The sequence below is a fragment of the Pteropus medius genome, unplaced genomic scaffold (genome assembly GCF_902729225.1).
Source record: "Pteropus medius unplaced genomic scaffold, Ma_sr-lr_union100, whole genome shotgun sequence".
Taxonomy (NCBI): Eukaryota; Metazoa; Chordata; class Mammalia; order Chiroptera; family Pteropodidae; genus Pteropus; species Pteropus medius.
In genome coordinates, this window is record NW_024349802.1 from 3,447,268 (window position 1) to 3,473,377 (window position 26,110).

At 51.0% G+C, this 26,110-nt stretch overlaps 1 protein-coding gene and 1 pseudogene across 5 annotated transcripts in view; one reads left to right on the forward strand and one right to left on the reverse strand.

The window, feature by feature from the left end:
- The window catches only part of DOCK1 (dedicator of cytokinesis 1), a 413,576-nt gene that overhangs the window by 53,069 nt on the left and 334,397 nt on the right, over positions 1-26,110 (reverse strand). For all 5 annotated transcript variants that reach the window (XM_039835995.1, XM_039835996.1, XM_039835998.1 and 2 more), the window contains 6 exons: positions 25,260-25,338; positions 21,941-22,041; positions 16,197-16,255; positions 9,665-9,813; positions 2,153-2,238; positions 1,815-1,971 (listed from right to left, as the gene is read on the reverse strand). In XM_039835995.1, coding sequence (XP_039691929.1) covers positions 1,815-1,971; positions 2,153-2,238; positions 9,665-9,813; positions 16,197-16,255; positions 21,941-22,041; positions 25,260-25,338 — 631 coding nt within the window. The remainder of the gene's footprint in view (positions 1-1,814; positions 1,972-2,152; positions 2,239-9,664; positions 9,814-16,196; positions 16,256-21,940; positions 22,042-25,259; positions 25,339-26,110) is intronic.
- Positions 24,193-24,310, forward strand: LOC120581805 (uncharacterized; annotated as a pseudogene).

A 26,110-nucleotide genomic window follows, 5' to 3' on the forward strand; every position in this document is an offset into this window, starting at 1 on the left:
AGCCTGATAATTCTAAACCTGCGGCCACACCCGAGTCTGGCTCTGACGTTTGCTCAGTCTCTTCAAACTGCATCTTCTGCCCTCAGGGTGCCGGGTAATTTTATGTTGGAAGTGGACATGTGCTCGGTGACAGGAACCCGGCCCTGGCTCCAGCAGTGGTGTCTGCCCCAGTAGCCGTGACTCTGTGTCCTCTTGTCTCCCCAGGTCTGGGGACAGCAGCTTTCCCTGTGGATCTAAGACGATGGCTGAGACGAGTTGCTGATCTTTCAGTTTGCTGGCTTTTCCCTTCCCACGAGGATGGGGACAGCGACGTCCAAAACTCCTCCTACGGACTGGACCAGACGCCAGAAGCCCCCAAATCTACACTTTCATGAAGAAGAAAACGTGTCCCAGAAAACGTTTATCTTTGGCCTGAAGGAGTGTCCAGCCACGGAAGGCAGGGGTGGGGACAGCTTGTGAGCTGTCAGCTGTTGGTTCCTCACGGCTACACACGGAGTCCGTGTCGACGCCAGAGTGAGTAGAAGGCGAAAAATACTCCCTTTTGTTCATCTTTTTAAGTCAAACGTCTCTGGTGATTTTCTAAAGAATGAATGAAGCTTCACGTTTGTCCTGGTGCAAAAGTCCGTTGCCACGAGCTCCAAGTGCCGGACGCCCAGCCCAGTGGTGGGTACGCGGGTCGTCCGATGGCGGGAGACTCGGAAAAGTCAGGCACGTAAAGTTGTAGAATGGCTTCGGGAGGGGTTTCCCTGCCTTCCGGCCTCGCACGGGCAGGTGGGGGAGAGGAAGCCCCGCCAGGGCCGGAGGCCGCTTTTCTGCTTCCTTGCGGGGAGCAGCAGCGGAGAAAGATGCAGACAGCTCTGGAGCCGGGGGTGGGGGACCCACAGCCCCGGGAGCCGTCGCGTTTGCCCGCCGCTCCCTGCGGCCGAGCTTGTCACGAAGCTTCCTCAAAGCTCAGAGTCCGACGCGCTTCCTGATGCACCCGTGCAGAGCCTCAGCAATGGCAGGTGAGCGAGCGGTCGGATGGGCGGATGGCGGAGGCCAAGCGTACGCGAGGCGGCTGCTCTTCATGTGGTCGTGCATTAGCTTCTTGTGGCTTCTGTAACAATTTATTACCGACTCGGTGGCTTAAAGCAATAGTATGTATTCTGTCACAGTCCTGGAGGCCAGAGTCTGCAACCTAGGTGTCAGTTGGGCCACGCTCCCTCCAAAGGCCTCGGAGCGAATCCGACCTCGTCTCTCTTCCAGCGTCTAGTGGTCCCGAGTGTCCCTTTGCGTGTGGTAACATCGCCCCAACCTCAGCCTCCATCTTCCCATGGATTTTCCTCTGTCTATGTCTTCTCCTCCTCCGTCACTTACGAGGACACTTGTCACTGGACTTAGGGACCACCTAGGGAGTCCGGGACGATCTCACCTGGAGATCCTTGACTCAATCACATCTATGAACGGCCTTTTTTCCCCACATAGGGTCATACTCACAGATTCTGAGGACCAGGATGCGGCCCGCAGCACAGGCCACATTTACGCTCTCTGAATAACGAAGCGCCGCAGACCTGGGATCAACGGGGCTCCGCCCTGGTCACAAAACGAGACCGCTCGTCACTCCTGCCCACGAGACACAGCCAGAGGACAGACGGCCGTGCGGACGTCCTCAGGGCCCATCTGCAAACAGCTCCTCACTCTTCCGCCCCCCGCCAGACAAGGTGACCGGCACGGGAAGCGCGCGCGTGCTGCCACGGGAAGCCTGGCGGGCCCCCGCGTGCCTCGGCCCGGCTCCCGGCTCACCGCGCAGGCTGGGGACCGGCCCTGCCACTCACCAGCACGTTCACGGTGCAGTTCATGCGGCTCTCCTTGTTCTCGTCGTGCATGATGGTCCTGTAATCCAGCAGCCGCTCCATCAGGCGCACCACGAGCCTCACGAACGCTTCTCCCGTTTTGGCGAGGTACTTGTGCTTCCTGCAGTGCTCCAAGAGGCTGGAAAACGAGCGCACGCGCCTCGCGCGTCACATGCAGGAACCTCACTGAGGCGCCGTTTAAAATATCTCCCATTATTAACGCACTTTAATTATTTCTGGGCCACGAAGTTCGTCGCGGGTTAATTACAGCCTCCGCGTCTCCGTCCCGACACAACCCCCCGCCGTTCGCCGCCACTTACATTTTATCGAATAACACTCTGTACTGCTCGTCCCCTCTGCCCCCTTCCACTTCGTGATCCAGCTTGGTGATGATCTCGTTCTCAAACTATAATTAAACAGAGGAAGCGTAAGTAAGTAACCAGCGTGGCGGACACTTCGGTTGCAGACCGGCGCGTCCGTCCGCTGGCGAGCGATCGCCGCCGGGTACTCACTCCACCTCGGCGGCCTGACTGCCCTTAAGGGTTGCTATTCCCCGAGGCCCCGGGAGATTGCTGACGACCCCCCTGCCACAGCGGGGAAGAGGAGACCGGGGACAAAAAATCAAGAAGTAACATGGAAAAAACATCTCAAACTTCAGCTCTCCGAACAAGTGACATCTAAAATAGCTCGCCGGTTCCTGGAAAAGAACAGATGGCATCGTACTGCCCGGCGGAGAGTCTCCGCAGTATGAAAACGTGCGTGGGGCCACTTCACCGCCATGCCTCGGTGGATCCTAGCGGAACATCTCACTCTGGCGGAAAGAAATATTGCGAAAAACAAGGGCGAAGTCTCTAAGGACAGAGCAGCAGACTCTTCAAGAAGGTCCATGTCGGGCTTTTCCTTGAACAGCCCCTCCCGCCCGCCCCCGCCAAAGCGGACTGGACTCAGAGCATCACACCGAGAAAGAGTCAGACCTGTCTCTCGAATGCACGCTTTGGGGGAAACTATAAATTTTGGAGAGGTGTAAATCTGTGAAATGTTTTGACAGTGGCTGATCGGGCTGGAAATGACCTGGATAATGATGTCTATATGGGTCCCCATGCTCGCTGCCCAGTCTCCCAGCTCTGGCAAAATTCAAAGCCACCTCAGCACTGGGATTCCGGCCAGGCGGCTGCCATGTGCGGGGGCCTCTAAGGTCACACACTGGCGTGGGCCAGGTGGGAACGGGGGGCTGGGAGAGACTTAGTCCCCACAGAGATGTGGACGTCCACGCAGACCTGAAGGATGGCGGGCGCTGAGCTCAGGGCTCAGAAGGCAAGCACACGTGGCGTGAGTGCCAGCGTCGCTGGGGTCCCTTTAAATTATACGCTGAGGCCCTGCTTTCCCAGGCAACAATCCCAAGTCCAACGCTGCTATCAGGATCCCAGAAGAATTTAAGCTGCGTGAGGGAAAGAATGTCCTCTTCTCTCGGTCACTGCCGTATCCCCGATGCCTGGACAGTGCAAGGTGCTGATGAATCTCACGGGACGCGTGCGCCACATGCACACGAATCACTGGACAGAGGTGGTGATGCACCAGGGCAGAGGGAGGGCTCCGTACGTCGGCACAGGCTGGCCAGTGGGTCGCGAAGACACACCTGCTCTCATGGCCGCTCAAGCCAAACGGTGAACACACTCATCCCAGTGCCTTTCACAAGAACTGCAGGCACCATCTACCACCCTGGGGCCTCAGGGCACGGCTGCTGCAGTGGTAGCTGCTTGTGGCCCCGAGAAGCAGAGGCGAGGGGTCTGCTGAGACCCAGGAAGGAGCCTACAAGGAAGCCCAGGCCTGCTGGGCCTGGACAGGAAGGCCTGCCTGAGCCCCAGCCTGGTCCCGCTGAGGATGAAACAGGCCCAGAGAGAAGCAGTGACTCTCGCTTGTCATCAAGGACTCGGCGGCATCGCAGGGAGCCGGACCTCGGTGAGTCCCCACAGCTCTCTCGCTCTCCTCGCTGGCTCCTCCCCAGACAAACGCCCTCTTTATATTCTGTTTGGCCTGAGACGTTCAGGGATTTTAGGGATGTGGAAAGAGAGATGGTTCTGCTGAAGCAGAAAGAGTGACCTGTTTGGTTTTTTTTTCACCCGAAGTCTCACGATAATGACTTTTATTGTAAAATAACCTTTCGTCGCTACCCTACTATTACTCTGCTTTTTATAGAAGAGAAGTCTGCAAAAGGCAGTTCTCGGAATTCAGTGCGGGGAACGCGGCTCGCCGCTAACCCAAGAGTTGGTGCCATGATCAAACACCAAAGAGGAAGTGTTTGGCGAGGGCCGCTGCTTCTTTGGAGCAAATAATTGAGATGCAAAAGAAGACTAAATTTAATTAAAACACATGATTCGATTCCACACATCTTTTAACGAGCATACAATGAGGAAGGCACAGGGAACGCTAAAAAAAAACACGCCTTCTCCTAACCTAGGCACACGCACAGAGGCGCTTCACAGTGCTAGTTAATCAGAAGACATTTGGACTTGGAGTCGACTTAATGAAAATGGCATGTTTTCTCTACTTCCGTGGAAACCTAGCTGTCACGAACGAGGGCAACGATTTAGCTCCAGCTCATTAAGCATTCTGTTTACCAGGTTTTGACTGATGAATTTAATGTTTCTAAAAAGGGTGGATGAATAAGGAAATCAGAAGCACACAGGTGATTCTAATTTTACTAACCTCTGGTCTACACTAAGTAATTTGCACAAACACCTGGAACCTCATTCTGCTGCTCGGCGAACATTCAGTGCCACAGATCTACAGCTAGCCTCTGGTTTCCAGGTCTTTGTTAATTTCTTACGGAATGTACTAGAAACCATTGGCTAGTGTGCTGTGAACTGTTATAATCAGTGTGAAACAATTCTGCCCAAATACATCGGAGGAAGGACAGTTGCAGACCGAGCAGAGGTGGTTCTATAAAACGCACATGTTTATTATGTCACTCACAGAGGCACGCTGTCTGGGGTTCTGCACGAGACGAGCAGCGGTTTCCTTTGATGCCCAGAGGCTGGCAGAGGCTCGCGCATGTGATGAGCGACATCATTATGCAGCATTCGCCGCTCTTTTCTGAATCGCTGATATCGCTACAAATGCGTCCGTGGGGGATCCGCCTAAAATACCGAACCTAGCAGCTCCACGCGTCCGGTACCAGCGGCCCTCCGAGAGTATCAAACACGAGGCCACATCTGAACATGGGCCTTGCGGGAGGTCGCTGTTAAAACTGGACGTGGAAGCGGGGGGCTGTGCTCACGGGGGTACTGATACGGTTCACTCCATCAGCTTAGAAAAAGCAGCACTGCTCCCAGCACTCAGGGCCACCGCTATCCACGGTGACCGGCTCCCATGGAAGAGGTCGTGGAGTGAAGGGTCTCAGTCGTGGGTGATCCAAAAGCCAGCGCTGTTGGTTTGGAAAGTCTGCTTTGCGTTGGGTTTCCCAGTCCGACTACATACATGCACGTAGGAGTGTACGGAACCAGGCCTGCGTTTGACAGGCACCCAGGAACCCGTTTATGGACGAGACCTGGGCTTAGGTGGGAGCGAGGGCGGACGCTGGACCGGGACGGGAAAGTTCGCACAAATAATTCTGATGATAAGGCGCTCAGAGGTTGTCAAGAGCTGGGTGAAAGCCGAAATCCTGGATGCACGAGGCTGGACATTAGCAGAAGTGCGTCAGATGCTACAGAAGAACCCAGAAACTGCTGCCCTCTGTCCTGCACCCCGCTTTCACCCTGTTTTCAAAACTGCTCACAAGACGATGGATGTGGGGCGTGGTTCGGGCCGCCCCTGGTGGCAGAGCGCGCCAAAGAAGCAGGTGTCGCTTCTGCACTTGCCGCTGCAGCTGGGCCAGTCCCTGAGAACGGCAGGACCACGCCCCTTCTCTGTGGCCTTGACAGGAGCCGTGGGCGGGAGAAAGTCACGTACTGCAGCTGCGTGGGAAACGCGCCCGAGAAGGGACTGGCAGAGAGAGGCCCGCACTCCAGCACCCTCGGGGCTCCGGGCTCTCAGGCTGAGGTCCCAGAAGCAGCTGATTCCCCGCGACCCTTCACTCAGCCTTCCGTCCTCTGCTCGGAGATACTGCTATTTTTATGCATATTGCATTCCTCTTGCTTAGCCGCTCTGTAAACTTAATTACACACTTAATTAATCTTCGGCGCTCCGCGTCCCACATCCTAAAATCCCCACATCCTTCTGTGTCCAACAAGCAGGAGGCTGGCTGACCTTGAAGCTTCTGTGAAGCATCCAGGAGCCCAGAGGTCCCGAGGCCAATACCTGAGGCCTGGCCGCTCACTTGGCAACACCTCACACAGGTGCCGCGGCTCCCCATTCCCGTGTGACCCAGACAGAGGAGGGACTTTGGGTCTGTGTGCAGTGACGGCCCACCCCAGGACACGCCCTCGGCGAGAGCCCTGTTTAATTTGTTTAAGGGAGATTCTGGGAGTTGGGGCATCTCTTTGCTGGAGGGCTTCGGAGAAGAGAATTCGGCGTAGTCGGAACTCCTGGAGTCAAGGCTGTTAGTTTCTCTCGTCACTTTTGGGTCTGGGATTCAATGAAATAGAGGCCTAATTCTTATACCATATTTCCCCTGTAAGCATCCGAAACAAGAGAATCCAGTGTTACTTTGGAATGGAATGCAAAACTCAACCAACACACAAAATCCCAACGAATTGAAGAATAAAGATGAAATTGCCACCAAACTTATTCACATTCACACAACGGTGCGAAACACATTGGCTTTCCTGTCGAGTAGCAGGGGCCGCCAACATCCACTTGGGTTGTTCAATTATTTGCTTAAGGTTACCAGCGTGGGCGGCAGGCACAGAGCGTTCGAACAGGGACTCAGAAACACCAAAGACACAAAGATTACTCATGTTCTAATATTGTTACGACTCAATGGGAAATTCTGGAACTTGTGGAGCATTTTACTGACCCCGGCAAAGTTGACAGAAAATAGCTCCATGAAGAAAAATATTATTTTGCCATGGAGCCTTTTCCAGTCCCTTTTTATTAATGGTAAATACACCATGTGGTCATTTGCTGCAATTCTCAGCTGTGAGTTCTGTATTTTCCAAAGATAAAACAAATGGAATTCTTTACAAAGGTGCCAGGAGAGAATTAAAAGTGTGCTTTCTTTATGAATAAAAGTACGGCGAGGCTGGGACTTGCAACGTTGTTTGTTTGAGGGCAGGGGACTCGGCCAGATGGGGAAGGGGTGGGTCGCGGGTCTGGTGACGAGGCTCTGCAGGTCTCCACAAATGGCGTCAGGACTCTAAGACGCCGACAGCGCCAGACCTCTCCGTGCTCGCTGGCTTCGCAGTCCTGAAACTTCACACGCAGAACCTCTCCTTCGAAAAAAATAAATCAAGATTCCCAGAAGTCCTAGTTTCAGTATGAACATGCTATTCTGGTGGCGGGGGAGACAGGGGACCGCGAGGCAGGGATGGCTCGAGGCATGGGTGAGTAGCAAGGAAAAAGACCAGAGAATGTGTCCCCTGGGACGGAAGAGGACAATCCAGGTGTCGCTGGGACATCCAGACCGTAAAAGGCCCTCGGGAAGGGCCGGGACAACCGGAGGGCCGAAGGCGGCTGGAGTGCTGGGGGCGCTCCCAGAAAATGCGAGAGGCAGACAAGACGAGAAACGGACTTCTGTTAAGTGGCTGCGTAGAGGGGCCACGTGGACAGGACAGAGAAATCACGGTGGCCGCGTGAACAGGGCCGATGACGGAGGGTGGCTGGAATCCCCGTGGTCACCGGCGGCCGCTGTGGGGCAGGGAGGGGCCATCCGCGAGGGGCACAGCTAGAGCGGACATCAAGCCGAGGTGCGCGGATGCGCCCTTAATCCCTGCCGATGGGGTCAGCACGACACAGGTGCTAAGGAGGAAAAGAGCCTCGAGAGAACGGGCCGGCCCTCCCCCGCCACCGCGCCAGCCGGGCAGAGGACGGGTCAGGCCATGGGGGCCTGGGGGTGGGAGACAGGGGCTCAGGGCGCAGCGAGTTATCCAGCACCCCGCTCCCCTCGGGTCTTCTTTCGAGGCCACAGTCCGGCTCTAGCCGTAAACACCAGCCGGCACGAAGCGTATCATTTTGCAGGTGTGCAGGGTTTCTAGAAGAACCCAAGGCCTCTGTGTACACAGGTGGGCCTTCTGGTTCACGTGCTTCTGTCCGGTCCACGCTCCTCCACGTTGGTTTCGGGTCCCTGTGCGTGTCCTCCCCCGGGTGACTTCTGTTACCACTCAGGAACCTTAGTCGGTTGACCTTACGGAGCTTACTCGCCACCTGTGAGGACCTGCCCAGCACGAACGGTATCAAGTCGACTCATCACACGGCCTGGGTCCTGAGAAGTGTCCCAGGTCACCAGAACAGGGCTCACGAGTGGACGGCCCCATGCCACCCAGCGCACCACGAGGCGAGCCCATGCCGCGCACAGACCTTGGAGAGTCAGAACGAGAATGCGCCTATCCTGCAAAAAGATTCATGGCCCTCCCTGCAACAGCGGCGATCAGAGGGAAGTGAACTCTCGGGGAAGAGAGAGCTAACGAAATGCCCCCGCTGCGGCCGAGGGACAAGGAGTGGACGCTCTGGGGGACTCTGGGAGAGCCGTCTGGAAGAAGGGCTTTTGAAATCCCAGGAACGCTTGGGAGCAGTTTCATCTTGAGTAAAATGGCAGGTTTTTCTTCTGGACCTAGCAGGCCTCCTCCCCACCGCATCTGGAAGAGCATAATTCAGCCGAAGACGGAGACAAAGCGTATGTTGCCAACGGAGCTCACACGCTCAAAGCACTTGAGTTTTGGAAAAATGAAAAGCCTCGACGTCTTCCGTTCCTGCCATTAGGTCGGCGCGTCGGCTGTAACAGTGGAACCCACCTAAGCCCATGGTGATGTGACTAATAAGGTCAAGTGACTGGACGGGTGGCAGGTGAAATGGCGGCCAGTCAGCCTGTCCCAGAAGCTCCCTGGGCGGGGGGCAGGGGCGGCTGTGCACTGCTGCTCTGTCCACGGGCCCCCCACGACGCATTCACCGGCACCCCCTGCCAGGAAGGGCGAGAGGCCCTGTGCTTCACGCAGAGCGGGTGACGAAAGGCAAGCGTTAAACCGAGAGCAGCGAGGAGTCGAGGGTCAGATGCTGTGGTCCGGGAGAGCTGCGGGCGAAGCCGATGGGTGCCGCAGGTGACACGGGAAGGGCTGACGGTCACCCCAGCCTCCCACGGAGGCCCGGAGAGCAGCGGCAAGCTCAGCGCAACCTGCGCCCATCACAACAGACGACGAGAGCCTTACTTATTTTCACGGAGTCTAGGAAGGAGGTTTTGTCACTTTTCAGGCAGAAATAACTCCGATTTTGTCCTTGTCATTGAGCACATTACATACACTTTTTTTCCCCAGAAATTCTCATCGGTTCCATTGCACGGGTAAAAGACCAAGACACGCATTTAGAAGGATAAAAGTCAAGACTTTAGACTTTAAAATAACGCAAGTCGGCAACAAGCTGCCGGTCTGAGAGAACACAGTGACGTCTGAGAAGCCGTCAGCGAGTGCGCACAGCAAGGGGCGTGAGAAAGAGACTCCTACTCAGGCTTCGATGTCTACGCAAAACCAGATAAAAATAAGTAAGTAAAAGCCAACGCTTGAGAACAGTTCTCCCTAAAGAAAACAGCAGAGCTGTAAGGGGACTTCCTCTCGTGAGCTGTCAGGGGTTACGTTCTCATGCTCACACCTGTGACTCCAGAACGACCCACCCGTCCTTTTTCAAGGCCTGCAGCCTCCCCCCACTGCCACCCCGCCCCCGCCACTCGCTACGCCCCACGTCCTCACCATCTGGAAGCTTCGCGTGGAATGGAACTCGCACTGCATCATATCGAAGAAGATGGGGATGGTGGCTTTGCGCAGTTCCGTCTCGGGAAGGAGCGTCATTTCCAACATGGGGCCGACCATTTCCGGAATGAACTTTATCTTGTGCTGACCTTGAATAAAGAAACACATTATTCAGAAATTGAAAAAAAAAAAGGGTTCCACAATGGGCTTCGACGACCAAAGACAACGCCACGGATCACTGTGGTGTCGGATGCTGGCATCTTGGGACTGAGCGTCCGTTTCTCACCTGCTGGCATCTGGACCGTGTCCAGCCTTCAATCTAAGAAGTCGACTGTATTCTAATTGTTGTAACTGAAGCTATTGAAAAAAAAAAACCAACATCCAATATAAGGTATAGCCATGACTCGTCCGCTATGGAAGAGAAATGCTGTTTTACTAACGGACCGTGCCGTCACGTAGATCAAGGACGTGAGCGGCTAACGGGTCCCCAGCTTTGGATAGAGCACGCCAGGCGGAGAAATACTCGGTATCTCATTTTGTGGACGACAAACAAGAGAAGATAATGGGAGGCAATTAGAGTAGGTGGTCCCTTGGGTTCTGTCTAACTCCAACCTGGTGTAAAGGAGGATTTTCAATTTTGCAAAAAATGCCGAGATTTCTGCAACATTCTGGATGACTGCAATTAAAGAAATCAAAGCATAGCCCTCGGAATGCGCAGTTGCGCAGAGAGAAATGATTCTGCCTCTCCTGGCTAATGTCTGATTGGAAAACTACTTTATTAATCTTAACTGACCTGTCTTGTCCAGGTATGACTTTTAAGGAGTTCCGGAAAACGTTTCTCGAATATCGTTCTTACGCAAATACTTTTGCCAATATGAACAATAATGAAAATTATAACATCAGCGAACATTCAGCAAGCCCTTCCTATAGACCAGCCTGGGAAAACACGCCTCACTGAACTCTCGTGACGACCTTGTGAAGTGGCTGCCACCATTCCTCCTTATCTTTTTCTTTCAACAGACATCATTTCTGTTGGGAATCGTGGTATTGCGTCTTTGGAGGCCTCGGCCTTTGACTCGGACAGACAGACAGACAGACGCTGCCCACTCCGAACCAACACCAGAGACAGGAGCGGCGAGGCTGGACTCAGGGGTCGTCAGCTCCTCCCTCCTGCGAGGTGTGGGTCGCGCTGTCGTTGTGGCCTACCCCAGCAGTGGACCCCACGCTCTTTGGGTGAGCTGCTTCTAAACTCCTGAGAGCTGGCAGTGACCTGGGTGAGCTTACGGAGAACCTGAAATGAACTAAAGAAGGTGTGAAGGAGGAAGCTGCATGACGATCGTACCATTTCAGTGCCCGGAGAGAAGCTGCTGGGAAACTCATTTCTGAAAAAAGTGGGGGTTGACATTCTTTAGGGTGACACAATTGAATTTAGAGGCGGGTCCTATCAAGAAAGTGGTCTTTCGAGAGTCTTATCCTCTTGTCTTTAACTTCAGAAATCTTTATTTTCATTTCACACCATTATAATTTATGCCATTTCATTTCTAATATATAAGAACGCATGAGGATTAAATGCTTAAATGAATTATTTGTGACATTTTGTTATTAACACCGGCGATTTATCCAGTTACTCAATCTTACTAATACTTTTATATGATCAGAAAATCTATTTGGAGACTATGAAGAATTAGTTTTCTTTATAACTCAGCGAATACAGATTTCTGTAAAGAGAGCCATTAAAGAAATTTGGCTTTTATAAATAACTATACTTAACAAAATACATGATCCTCATAATTAGCCTAAATTAATATATTTCTAAGATTTATATCGGGTGGACACATACATAAAATGTAACCTTCAATAAGGAAGGAATCTGAACATAATTAAAATCTTATTTTCAACTTTTACTAAATAATTATTATTTCGACTAAGGTTAAATAATAACGTGATTCTCGTCACTTTTGCCAATGCTAACTGCCTCTGAAAGGCGTCTACCGGCTCCAAAGCATTCTCTTAAAAATGCTATTATAGTCAGTCTCTCGGGTGACGCTTTTCTTGTATTATGCCTAAAAACCGTCAGAGCCAATGTTTCAGAAAACAGATGACGGTGACAGCGAGTTGTTCATCAACCACAACTTGAGTGTCACAGAGTGCTCTGTCATGGCTAGCTTTTCTTGTTCCAAGTGGGGAGAGATGTGTAAGGTAGCGACAAGTGATTCTAGATGCGGGAAAGGAAAAGTAAGTTACAGAGCCAAGGTTGCCTAAGCCTCCATTAGGACCCTTCCACTTAGTGCAGGAAACGCTGGTCTGGGGCCAGCGCCAGCTCTGTCCACAGTGATGTCCCTGGGGATGTAACCTTCAGAAGGAATGGTCTCAAGGTGAGCGAGGGTGACTGGTGTACCCAGCATGCATTTTGTTTTGTTTTGTTTTGACATTTGCATTATGGATTTCCCCTGGAGCATATCTTGGTCAAATTTAATGGTAAACTCAGGTTTGGAATCAATGAGGATCAAGGTAAGGTGACTCCTGCAGTGTAGACCTCAAGAAAAAGAGGATGCATTTTCCTTTCAAGACAAACGGAAGAACAAGCTAACTACCAGATCACAAGAATATTTCACCTCCTGTCACCTCCTCGGTCTCCTGGTTACCACGCCCAAATTCTTTAAAACCCACCTCCAGGCAGTCTTTCTAGTTAAGGACCTGGAGCTGTCTCCCCTGGGGCCAGACCTTGCCCTCTCCCAGATCAGCGGCCTCTCCCGGGGGTCAGGATGGTCTCCTTACAGTCACGAGTGTCCAGGAATCCGGGCATTAAACCCAGTATTATCCCGGGAAACCTCCCTTACACACAAGGTAGACAACGCAAAAAATTCCAGCACCCGGTCGAACTGATGAGGCCTCATTGAATGTGGGTTTAATAAAAAGCACACAATTTGTCCAGACCCTAAAAATAGCGGGATCCCTGCCTGAGAAACATTCCAGACAGAACCTGGCCAATGAAGATCTTGCTGTGAGCACCTTCGTTCAGGTCGGACTGGGGACGGGGTGCTGGGCCTGACAGACGATGGAAACCAAGGCCGCCCAGGAGAACGGGCGAGTGAGAGCTCACCCAGGCGTCTCACGGAGCACGCCGTGATGAGTAACTGACATGCTGGGTATGGAAGCATCGTTTTCTCCTTTCTTTGGAGATCGGCTACCCTTTCACACTCAAAACATGACAGTTTTGGGCAGAGGAGAAAACGTGCCGCTTTGTCCCGTGGGGTAGTGCTGAGCTGGCACCTGCGTCAGGAGCAGAACAGTCTGGACCCTTGCTGTGAAGCTGCACAGGTGCGATCTGAGACACTCGCCTCGGTGTACTCACATGTCATTGTAAACACTCAAGGGGACACACGGTCTCATGGGGCACTCGGCTCGAGGCCCGATCGAAAGACAGGTGACTAAATCGTGAGATGATAAATATATCTGAATTCTATTTTTATTTTCTTGGCAGAGCTGGTTAGATCACCCTGCCAATAACTTCCCGAAACTGTGCCCATTAAAAAAAGAAAAAAAAAAAAAAAAAAGCTGTGTAGATAACAGGGGGGGTACACCTTGGGGAACTGACGTGTTGTCATAAATTTCTAGAGTGGTGGCCTTGGCAATGACACTCGCAGGCAGGTTCCAATAACTGAGAGTCACAGCAGAAAAGAGGCAGGCTGCCTAAAGTGACCCCAAGTGGGTATCTTCAGCCATTTGAGGGGTTGCTTGGGGCAGATCCTGTGGGTAGCCAATACTTTTATTTTTTTAACTTTCAGACATAATTTGATTATTTTACAAGCAAGAAACCCAATCACGTTGGTCGACGGTTATTTCTTGCTGTTACCAAAAGCCTGCCCTTCATGACTACGGTCATGGTTTACATTTGAACTCTTGGCTGCTTCTCAGGCCAGAGTTGATGGTCCTGGCTGCAGAGCTGAAAACACACAACCTGTGCATGAATCACAGTATTCAGATCAGCAAATGACAGGATGAAACGCGGCATCTGTTCTCTTAACTGCATCCTTTACTCAGCAAATCCAAAGTCCTCCATCACTTGACTTAGCCTATTGGAAGCATGACAGATAATATCAAGAAAACCAACCACTTCAAAAGAGCTTTAAGGATCTGATTTACACCACTGGGAGCCTTCTGAGAAGGTCCAGCCTGCACGAGCGCCTGGAGGTGGCATCACAGAGAAGCTCACTCTTCCCTGGGGCCATCTCATCTTACTTTACTGTAGTCATAGAAATGGACAAAATGAGACGGAGCTAGTTTCAAATGGTGGTCAATCTCAGGAGCTCCAGAGATGACTTTAAAAATACTTTAAAAAAGAAAAGAAAACGGAAAATGCAGGAGCACAGGCCAGGCCAGCTGTGGCTCCAGCTGGGCTCGGAGGCTCCGTCTATGCCAGGCGGTGATCCTTTAGCAGAGGGGTCGTGGAGAGGAGGGGAGGGTCCCGGGGAAGAACAAGGGGCCAGGGCGGGCTGAGTTGGGGCAGCAGCAATTCATCGAGCTGCAAGGACACATTTTAATATATTAATGATCAGTGTGAATATATATGATTATGTCATCTGCATATAGAGATTTAATTTCTTCCTTTCTGACCTGAATGGCTTTATTTCTTTTTCTTATCTAACTGCTGTGGCTCATACTTCTAGAACTCTGTTGAATAGGAGTAGCGAGAGTGGGCATCCTTGTCTCGTTCCCGATCTTGAAGGAAAAGCTTTAGTTTTTCACAACTGGGTATGATATTACCTGTGAGCTTGTCATATATGGCCTTTACTATGTTAAGGTAAATCCTTCTGTACCTAGTTTGTCGAGAGTTTTTATCATGAAAAGGTGTTGAATTTTGTCAAATGCTTTTTCTGCATCTATTGAAATATTTGTGATTTTTATCCTTCGTTCTGTTAATGAAGTGTATTAATTTTATTGATTCGAGTATGTTGAACCATCCTTGCACCTCAGGGATAAATCCCACTTGATCATGGTGTGTGATCCTCTTCATGTGCTGTTGGATTCACTTTGCTAGTATTTTCTTGAAGATTTTTGTACCTATGTTCATCAGAGATATGTTCATCTTTCTTTTATTGTAGCGTCTTGTCTGGTTTTGGTATCAGGGTAAGTCTTGCCTCATAAAATGAGTTTAGAAGTGTCCACACCTCTCCAGCTTTTTGAAAGTGTTTGACAAGGATTGGCATTAGTTCATTCTTCTTTAAACATGGGGTAGAATTCACCAGTGAAACTGTCTGGTCTTGACTTTGCATTTGGAAGTTTCTGATTGCTGATTCAATCTCCTTACTCGTTGGTCTGTTCTGATTTTTTAATCTTTCATGATTCAGTCATGGTAGCTTGTGTGTTTCTAGGAATTTATCCATTTTTAGGTTATCAAATTTGTTGGGATACAATTGTTCATAGCAGTCTCTTATAATCCTTTTTATTTCTGTGGCATCAGCTGGAATGTCTCCTTTTTCATTTCTGACTTTAAGTCTTTTCTTCTTTTTTTTCTTAATTAATGTAACTAAAGGTTTGTCAATTTTGTTTATCTTTTCAAAAAACGAACTTTGTTTTTCGGATTTTTCTATTCTCTATTTCACTAATTTCTACTCTAATCCCTATTATTTCCTTCCTCCTGCTAACTGTTCTTCTTTTTCTAGTTCCTTGAGGTATAAATTTAGGCTGTTTATTTGAGATCTTTCTTCACCGGTAAAGCCAACACTTAGACTAAATGACCTAACATACATACAATGGATCATTCCACCTAATAGCAACAGAATACACATTTTTCTCAAGCCCACGTGGAATTTTCTTCAGGATAAATTAGAAAATTCACAAATAATGGAAATTTAAAAACATACTCCTAAACAACCAATGGCTCGAAGAAGAAATCAAAAAAGAAATTAGAAAATATCTTGAGACAAAGAAAATGAAAACATACCCAAACTTATGGGATGCAGCAAAAGCAGCACTAAGAGGAACATGCATAGCGATAAATGCCTACGTTACTTTCTTACCTTGAGCACGCACATCTCTCATTGCTCTAATCGCATAAGCATGGTGCGCCGCCAGCAGCTGGTGGCAGCGTACCTAGACACGGGGTCCAGTTCTGAGTAGGTGACACACCCTTCTGAAGGTACAGTATATGGAACTGAATACAATAAGTGATGGCGTATGTAACGGCAGGATGAGCCTCGTGGTTTAATGCATAGGAAACCGGGGGAAAGCGGGTGATGCCCGGGAGTGAAGGAGTTCAAAGGCTGAGCTGCGTTCACCCGACACGAGAGGGCGCTGTGCTGATTTTCCTACCTGCCCCACCCATCGGGTTTCCTTCCTTTTACCTTGGTTTCTATCTCTTATTTACCAAAAACGGTCATTGCAAAGAATAGCTTTGCTCTCCAAGGAACAGAAGCAATTCGGATTTTTCAGATGCCCCAACACTGACAAACACTGACATGGGCCAATGTCGTTGCCCATGGCGGATTCGAGAGGTGAACGGTGTCGGCCTGAAGTCGCAGCTACTCACCAAGGTTGTACCACATGTCTCTGATTTCGAAGCCAATCTGTCTCCTCATGTCGCCATACCTGAAAAGCAGGGACAGGGACAACACCGAGTCACTCTATGAAGCGTCTGAAAAGCAGACGTGCATTATTTTAAAGTGCAATTCAAGCCCTCCATCCCTGAGACAAAGACAGTGTCAAAGCTTCGCCTCCCTTTGCTACCACGGGGGTGTGGGGGGTGGGACGGGAGGAGGAGTCTCCCAAACCTTCCGTCTCCGCAGACTGTGCGGCCGCCTCCCCGCTGTGGGAACATGGCGGAGGTGGCGGTGAGCAGTGAAGGCTTTGGCTTTCTTCAGTCTCTAATGGCAAATGAAAGAGAACCTGGCTCCTCGGCCGACAGGGGAGTCTGCCTCTCGAGCATGTGTTAGCGTGAAGCACTGCGGACACCAAGCGACATCCTGCACCCTGCTCACGCTAAAAGCTTCCCCATTAAAACGAAGCCCCAGAGTCTACAGTCAGAGCAGGGGGGCCCTCTTCCAAATATCTCCCGCTCTTTAGCCTTTTCCATGGGAGGGAGGGTTTAACACCTAAGGATGTCAACAAATATCCCCCCCACTTCTGTTTATCAGGGAAAACAAGCTAATTTTCCTCCCAGTAGGTCAGCAGGGGAGGTGTGCATTTCGTGAGTAAATAAAATTTGATGCTTCAGAAGATAAATCTTTATTAGTTTGTGAGCAATTTAATGTTTCCCTTTAGTGCCTACGGAAAAGGCTGATTATATTAAAAATAATAATCTGTGAAATTATCACACAGTGTCACAGCTTAGCAGCTGTGTCATCGGGCCTGCTGCGTTCGTCCTCTCGTCGGCTGACGTGACGAGGAAAGCTGATGACAGACGGCCGGGCTGTGGCTCTAAAGGCAGAGATCCTGGCGGGTGAATCAACAACCGCAGCCTGCTGTCACTTTATTATAAAAGCCTCCAGTGCCCCAAACACCCGTCTGTCACTTACAGCCAGAGAGGGCTACAGGGACGAAGGAACCCCCCCGGCAGCTGGCTCGCAGCAGTCAGCCTTGGGGACAGCCGAGGCGTAGGGGTGCTGCGGCCCTCGTGCAGACTGGGGAACTGACCGGCAGCCAGTCCTCTAAGGTAGACGTGGCCCCTTCCAGCCCAGCCACCAGGGCAGCACTGGTGCAGGACAATCCCAGGAGTGAGGGAGGGGGCGTCTCTGCCAGGAGTGCACCCACTGCCAATGCCACCGCGAGAGGCCTGTGCACTGTCAGTCAAAGTCACCAGCAGCAAAGTTACTGGATCCGAGTTTGAACTCAGGGGAGTACCCCTCGGTGTCTAACTGGCACCCCCGGGCGCCCGAGGGTATACGATCTGAGCACCCAAAAGCCATACGTCCTTCTGAGGCTTGTACCGATGACGGTTTGCTCACTCCCATTTTGCTCCTGCACAAATGACAAAGCAGCCCCAGCGGGCAGTGCAGCCCAGGGCTGGGAAGGTTGCGCTGGCTGCGGATGACCGGGAGGCTGGCACCCTCCAGGCATTTGCCAGGGGCGTGGAAAGCGTCCCCAACCCCAGTGCTGAAGGTCCCGCCCGTTACTTCCTCCCCCACCCCCGGAAGGACGTAACTCATGCTCCACTGTGTGCAAGTCAGCACCCAGCCGTGGGGTCAATTCCCCATTTCGCTGGGCGCCCAAGCCCCACGCCCCACCCCAAGCCCTCCAGGCCTCGCCACTCACTCCGCAACAACTCAGAGCTCCTCTTTGCCTGTCCAGCAAGACCATGCCCCAGGGGACCCGATGTCCCCTTTAAGGACTGGCTGTTTGTTAACTCTTCGCTCTGGTCAGTCAATCTGGTAAAGTTCTCAGCCTCCTTCACATCCAGCCTGGAAGCCCATGCTGCCAGGAGGCCATCTGGCCGCCCAGGCGCAGTCCTACGAGCCCATCTCCGGGCTCCCATAGGCATCCGGTCAGCACTCACGCTCCACTGCGATCACTGTTGTTGCGTCTCGACCTCCCCGTCCAGACCGTGGACTTCCTATCACTGAGTCCCTAGTACCAGGACCCAACTGAACACAGAACGGGTACTGAACCCCTTTTCACAAGCACAATTTAAAACAATTAAAACACCTGTGGGCACTGGGTGTGTGTAGAAAATGTAAGCTCTTGGGTAAGATGCCTTCGAATATTTCTTAAGCAAGTTTTGCTATTTAGAAATAAAACTGTACATTGGTTATAAAGCGTTTAAGGTACAGCAAGAAGCATGAAAAATACAACAACCAGAAACCAAAAAACTCCTAGAAGAAAACACAGGTAGTGACCTCCTGAATATCGCTCTTGGAGATGTTTTCTTTGGATCCGACTCGAAAAGCAATGGCCACAAAAGCAAAAATGAAAAATAGGACTGTATCAAACCAGAAACCTTCGCCGAAACAAAAAGGCGGCTTACTAAAAGGGAGAAAATATTTGCAAATCATATGCCTTCATAAGGGGTCAAGCTTCGAAATATATAAAGATCCCATACAGCTCGATAACGATAATAACGAAACCCCAAAAACGAACAATCCCATCAAAAAATGGGCAGAGGATCCGATCAGACATTTTTCCAAAGAAGACATACAGATGGCCAATAGGCACATGAAAAGATGCTCCACATCACTAATCTGCAGGGAAATGCAAATCAAAACCACAACGAGATATTACCTCTCACCTGTCAGAATGGCTGTTCTCAAAAGGACAACAAATAACAAGTGTCATTGCGGATGTGGGGAGGAGGGAGCCCTCGCACACGGCTGGTGGGAATGTAAACTGGTGCAGCCACTATGGAAAACTATACCGTTTCCTCAAAAAAGCAAACGAGAACCACCACACGACCCAGAGATCTCGCTTCTGGCCTTTGTTGGACAAAGAGGAAAACACTCATTTGAAAAGGTGTCTGCCGTCCCATGCTCGCTGCGGCACGGTTTACAGGAGCCGAGACGCAGAAACGACCTCGGTGCCTGTCGACGGATGCGTTGCATCTCCACAGCGGAATACTGAGCCACAGAAAAGACGAGAGTCTTACGTTCGCGATGTGGATGGACCTTGAGGGAATGACATTAAGTGAAATAAGTCCGATAAAGACAAATACCGTATGATTTCACTGACATGTGGCATCAAAAACAAACCAAACCAAATGAATAAACAAAAGCCACAGATATAGAGAACAGACTGCCAGAGGGGAGCGGGGTTGGGAGGTGGGCAGAGGTTCAGACTCCCAGATATAAAATAACTCAGTCCTGGGGACGTAACGTCCAGCATGGCGACTGGAATCAATAACACTATACTGCGCACTTGGATTGCTGAAAAGTAAATCTGTAGCGTTCTCAGCACAGAACAGAGCTTGTAACTCGGGGGACAGCTGGCACCTAGGGTCGCTGGCGATCGTTTTGCAACTTGGGATCATTACGTTGCATGTACTTGAAACTAACGGAATCTCGTATGTTAACTATACAACAAACACGGGCTCGCCGGCCACGTGTCCCAGTCACACGGCCTCATGGGTCACGCGTGGAGCACCCCTTCTCCCAGGAGGCTGCCATGGTCACACCACGAGCACACCCCTGGGAGAGGGCCCCTCAGGCTGCACGCGGGTGAGGCCACCCCGCCAGTCTTCCAAAGACAACGTCTGAAATACTGGGGATTTTTCACTCGCAGGACCCCTGGGAAAATTTCACAGGGAAAACCCATCTCTCACTGCCACGGCTGTGGGAGAGAGAACGCTAAATGCCCTGCGGCTCTGGGGAGGGGACACCAGCTGGCTGTGTCTAATTGTCCTTGTCTCTGAAGCCTCTGAGTGTGTGCGGCTTGGTGGGAAGCAAGCGTTTTATTCGGCGGCCCCGGCCCTGCGTGGTTAATTCATGTGCCGATGTTTGAGCTTGGACCGTTAATACCCACGCCAAGGAGAGGAGCGGCCCGAGCAGGCTGCCCGGCCCCGGCCTGGAAAATGCTCCAAATCAAATTGTTTCAGCTAAAACTCCCCGAAGGAGATGCCAGCTTTATAAAGGCCGGTTTCCGGTTTAAACTCGCTTCTCCCGCGGGCGTCATGAAGGGCTGAAAGCGCTGCGTGCTTGGCAAAGAAGGGGTCCTGCCTTCGCTGCAGCGGGGCGTGGGCCTCGCACTGAGCCCTGCACACAGGTGGGCGGGCGACTCCACCTGCGGCCCCCGTGGTTTCCTTCTGCAGGATGGACGACACAGGGCTGGGCTCCCGGGGTGGCTGTGAATGAGCTGTGCTGTGTCTACTGCAGACAGCTTTCACCATGACAGCAAACAACCAGGACAGCGATGGCCCCCAGGACGCACCCCTAACCTACGAGCCCCGAGGGCATGCAAGTTGGGCAAAGTGCGAGCATTCCTGCTGAGCCAGGTCCCAGAAGGCGCCACCTGGGAGTGTCTGGTGAGCCAGAGCAAGCCATGAGACCTGCTGTCGGCTCCGAGGCATGGTTTCCCAGCAGCCACCAGGGCTCGGCTGTGCCAGCCCCATCCTGGTGCAAAACCCCCACCGTCCACATCAACGGCCGACGGAGTAGAGTCACTCAGCTGAGGAAGCCTGAAGGGAAGATGGCAGCCGAAAGCTGATCTTTACTTAGATGGGCACAGGTGAAGAGATGGACGGTTCCAAAGGCAGCGCAGATAATATCGTGGGCTCTGAGGTACCTGGCTTAGAATGACCGTGTGTGGCACTGCCCACGCGACTCGTTCCCGTTGAGCTTCACCTTCCTTGTCCGGAAGACAAGGATGATACGAGACCCTAGTAAATGGTTTGGGGCTGTTTTAATGACGACGTGTGATGAACGCACACGAATGCTTAGAATGTCGCTGGCACGCAGTACGTGCCCAATAAAAATTTGCTGAAATAACTTACTCTCCAGGGATAATGTGCTTTTAATTTATCCTGCCAGTGACATACAGACTCGCGGAATATGAGACAGGCTGAGTCGCTGTCGCCTTCGGCAGCTCCCTCTGGACTCTGTCACCTGGGAGTGGCACGGGGTGAGCAAAGCCTTGGCACGGTCACGATTTCGCAGGCGTCATGATGTGACCAACGGGGACTGATGACTCAGCAACCTGGGAGCCATCTGAGAAGTCATCCCACGAGCACTTTTGAGAGGGGCTCTCTGAGAAGAGAGACGTTAGTGAAACTCAGGTAGGGAGAGGAGGCGCGGCCCTCGGGGGGCCCGGACGCTGGAAAGAAACCCGAGCTGGAGTTCTCTGCTCGGTAGTGGACCTGGAGCCATGCAGGGGGCCGAGCTGAAGGAGCCAGGCAGGGGCTCCTGACGGGTCCGTGAGCGCCAGCCCGGAGGAAGCCCAGACAGCCCCAGCTCCACAGCGAGTGACTCTGCAAAGCCGTCGGCGCCAAGCACTCTCGTCAGAAGCTCCCTTTCTCAAAGTGGCACCAGAGAATGAAGTAATAATGCAACCCACATGTGGCATGACATCAGAATAGTGTGGGGGGAAAAGCCATTATCTCCCGAAACTCCCACTCTGCGGTGCTAATAGTCTCGAATTACACTGACTTTGAATCCAGCAGAACGAATCCTGAAATTTTAGATCTTGATTCATGGGTTAGAAGAGGCAATACCCGATCCGTGATTTGAAACCAACCTCTCATTACGCCATGATTACATCTCAATTTGTACCGAGTTGGCTTAGAGAGTACACGAAAATTATGGTAATAGAGTCACAGGCTCCTGCCCGTGATGTCGGGGCTGGAGGCAGACTTACTTGTTAAGGATTTTGGCTCTCTTAGCGCTTGAAAAGTTCTCCAGTTGCAAGGATTCTTGCGTAAGGAAAGCGACGGCCAGGTGAAAATAGTTGTTCCACAGCTGAAAACCAGAAAGGAGGAGAGGCTCAGGTGTCGAATGGCTCGAGATCGGGTCTCAAAGCAACGCTCGGACATTTCTCAGGTGCCCGGCACGCACGTCCGAAGTGTTCGAAAGAACATGCTCACCGCGCGTGCATCGCTGACGGGCCGCCCACGGTGTGCCGCGGGACTGAGCGCGGGCTCGACGTTCTAGGGCACACGCTCGGACCCCAGCTCCGCCACTTACCTGGGCAAACACCTCGCTCTCTGCGCCTCGGTCTGCTCACAGAAAATGGGGATTTCCCTCGTGCCCACCCTGACGGCTCCGAGGGCAAGCACACGCGTGAGTGGTGGCAGCCCTGACTTTACAGTGCATGGATGTCTATAATTCGTGATTTTTCCTGATACTAAAAATACATCTATAAACATGTAAGAAATCAAACATTGTATCTTTAAGGTATGTACAAACGGTACGTGGCTTAAAGATCATTTACTATGAAGTGACCGTGTCGTCACAAATCCCTGCCTTGTGCACGTCGGGCACGTCGCTGCTTCTGGGTGTGAAGGGAGTGACCAGCGGACGACAGTCACGAAACAGTGAACAGTGCAGTGACCCCTGACAGGCTGGGAAAAAGGAGCCCACACTCACCGCAGCCACACTCAAAACACACAGAAACCTCCCCGGCAGGGAATGGGCTAGGCGGACATGGACAAAATGAGAGAAGCTAATGAAGGACACACACACAAAGAGCCTAAAGATTCCTGTACAGGAGGAGACAATAAATACCGCAAAGTGTTTCATCCAATACTGTAACATCTGCCCCATCTCGATTTGTAAAGTCAATGGAATCCCAATTAAAATGCAAGCAGCATTTAAAGACAGGGTTAAGCCGGTTTTGAATTTTACACGGAGTAGGGAATGTGAAAGGAGAGCCAGGAGGCTTCTGCACTAGCACGCCGGCACGGCGGCCTTGGGAATCCTACCCGGTGTAAAACCAGAAGGTAACACAGAGAAAATGGAATTAATACACACACCTATGCAAGTATGTTAACAGTGCGAAAAGCAGAACCTGATCACGAACCGAGAGAAAAGGGAAATTAAACTCTCATCATCCCTAATACCACAGAAATCCCAGAAAGAGCAGTCGTCAGAAAGCTCGACTATAAAGGTATTAGCCGATACTGGCTACATTAAAAAAGAAAACAGTTAACTTTGTAACATCAAGGCAAAGAAGGATTTGCCAAGCAAAACGTAAAACGCAAGAGCCACAAAAAAATGACAGATTTGACTGCAGAAAAATTATATTATTTCTACAGGATAAAACTAAAGCCATGATGACTAGGCTACATCAAGAATTTCAACTTACAAAAGAGGACAACAAATAGCTCAACAGAAAAAGCAGCATAGGAAATGATCGGAAAGTTAATAGCAGAAACCGTCACAGTCAGTCAATGGTCTCAGCCTAAGTAGCAATTAGAGAAAGTCCAATAAAAACGAGAATCAACAATTTTAAAGAAATGGATGTTGGAGAAGATTTCAGAAAACGGCTTATTTTGAGAAAGGTCGGTGGGACTGCAAATTGCACAAGCAGTTAAGGAGGGGAATTCACCGCTGTCCATGAAACTAAAATTTCTTAGCATTCGGCCTGGCAGTGAGGCTCCCAGGACCCTTTGCTACAGCGACGGGGTGCTGAGGTGTGCGTGTCAGACGTGCGGCTGTGGCAAGCGCTAACGGGGAGCTGCGAACGGCCGTCGGCCGCGGGTGTCGGTGCGCCCACGCGCACGCGGGTGCGTTTATGCTGTGGGATATGACAGAACTGAAAACACAGAGGGGTTGATCCAAGTCACGTTAAAAGCCAAAAGGGAGCCCGCGGAGGCCCACGCAAGTGCTCACAGGAGCATCAGGAGGACCAGGCAATGGCTGGCGCACAGGACGAGAGGTCGAAAAAGGTCTCTAATATCTTCCTCGATGAGCTGCTGTATGCTGCATGCGGTTTTATGATGAGACTATATTAGTGTATTAGGACATGTGAAAATAAGTAAGCATTAAGCAGAGAAAATTTAAAAAATTTTTAATTCTGAAAGATTAACATTTCTAGATATGTAGTGCTTGGTATATGATATTCCATAATGCCGATAAGATAGAAATTTCAAATTAAAAAAGCAGAAAAGTGTCTACGGCCACGCCACCCTGAACGTGCCCGATCCCGGCTGATCTTGGAAGTTAAGGAGGGTCGGGCCTGGTTAGTACTTGGATGAAGACCACCTAGGAAGACCAGGTGTTGTAGGTGTGTTTTTTTTTTTTCTAAAAGCATAAAAGAAGTAAGGGCATAGGCACCTTAGAACTTAATCTGATAACCTAAGTATCTCATTAGCTCTACGTTTTCAGGGTGCCGTGCACAAGGCGATGTGCTGGGTGTTTAACCCTTGCTGTCTGCACCATGTTTTTGAGCAGGACCTCCCAATGGTGGACAGAAATTCTTCAGGCTCCTTCTCAGTGAACAATCCTGCCCGGAAACTAACATGCCATCTGCATCTGGCTGCTTTTTTTTTTTATTTGCAAACTTTGGTAATTGAAACTAAACAATAATGACAGAATCATTATTAGCAGAAACACATGCAGACCACAGTGGGGCTGAAAGCCACGATATCAGACTCACGGGCAATCACACCACGCAAGATCCACCCTCATCTCTCTCGCACACACATGTGCACACACGGACACACACGCCCGCCACGGAAGGGGTAAGGCTGAAACTGGTGTCGAGCTGACCCAAGTCCAGGGGCTGCGGTGGGGCCTTCTGCCTGGCAAAGGCCACCGCAGGTAGCACGAAGCCGGGAGAGAATGTATCGGGGAAAACAGTTCTAGAAGCAAGCCGAGCTTAGTGATGCAAACCCACCTCGCCACCTCTGCTGGCCCTGCCCCCCGCGCCTGAGGACAGCCCGAGACGACCTTGGCAGCCGCACTAACTGAGACGCAGGGGCCTCCCTGCTCAGAGTCCCCGCGCGGCTCGTGACTCCGTTTCAATACTCCTCTGCGAAGCAGCTCCATCTCCTTCCTTGCTAAACGGGACACCCCGAAGGCAGACCTTTCCATGGTACATAATCGTAAATGCCATTTCCACACCTCAGGGGGGAGACCGAGTAAGTTCGAGGACCAGAGGAAAAAGGGATTGGCTCGGATGACCAATTTGTTTTAACCCGATTTCCCAACAAAAGTCACGTCACCTCTTCTCTTACCTGTAGCTCAAAGTTGGCTTGATCCAGAAATTTCTTGTTCAGCATATCTGCATACTGATTAATCGCTCGCAGGAAGACTCTGAAAGATCAGGAGAAAATTACATAATTACACACTTAGGCTCTGGCATCTCCATAGGTTTGGCATTTCAATTAGCTACGACGCGAGACTGTCTGGAACGTGAACTCCCCACGCCTGCAGAAAGGGCCGAGGTTTGGCCAGTGAGAAGCCCAGACAATTACGTGTGGATGTTCTCCAAATTAATCAAGGAGGTTAGCGCATGCAGAATAAAAGAAACAGACCGAAACGACGGCGCCAGAAAGAAACAGTATGAAAAGTATCGCTAAGAAGCCTGATTTAAAAAAAGGTGCAAATTAAATCCTTTTCTCAAGTCACAATGTCTTAATGGTACATTATCGAATTGGTCTTTGCTCAGCCGGCTCCTTACACGTAAGCATTCGAAGGCGCCGTTACACTCCAGCTTGGAAGGGTGACTTAGTTCCATGCCGTTTGTCCTATATTCCAAATGCTAATTTTGGTCACTGTTTGTTTCAGTAACATAAAAAGGCTTTAATGGGTATGAAAGTGATTTAAGAAGAACGTTAGCAGGAATATCGACTCATTGATAATGTACAATCCTAAGCACCGAGAGTATAGTAGCCCCTCCTTTGTGAATGTGAACCCTCGACTGGCTTTTCTATGATGACGCATGCAGTTTGAACTGTCACAAACGGCCCCAGAGTGCTAAGCCTTTCGCGCGCTTGTTCGTCGAGTAGACGAGTACTGACTATACCCAAGCTTAGCCCTCCAGATGCTTCTTTTTTGGTGACCCCTCTCTTTGCACAAAGGGAGG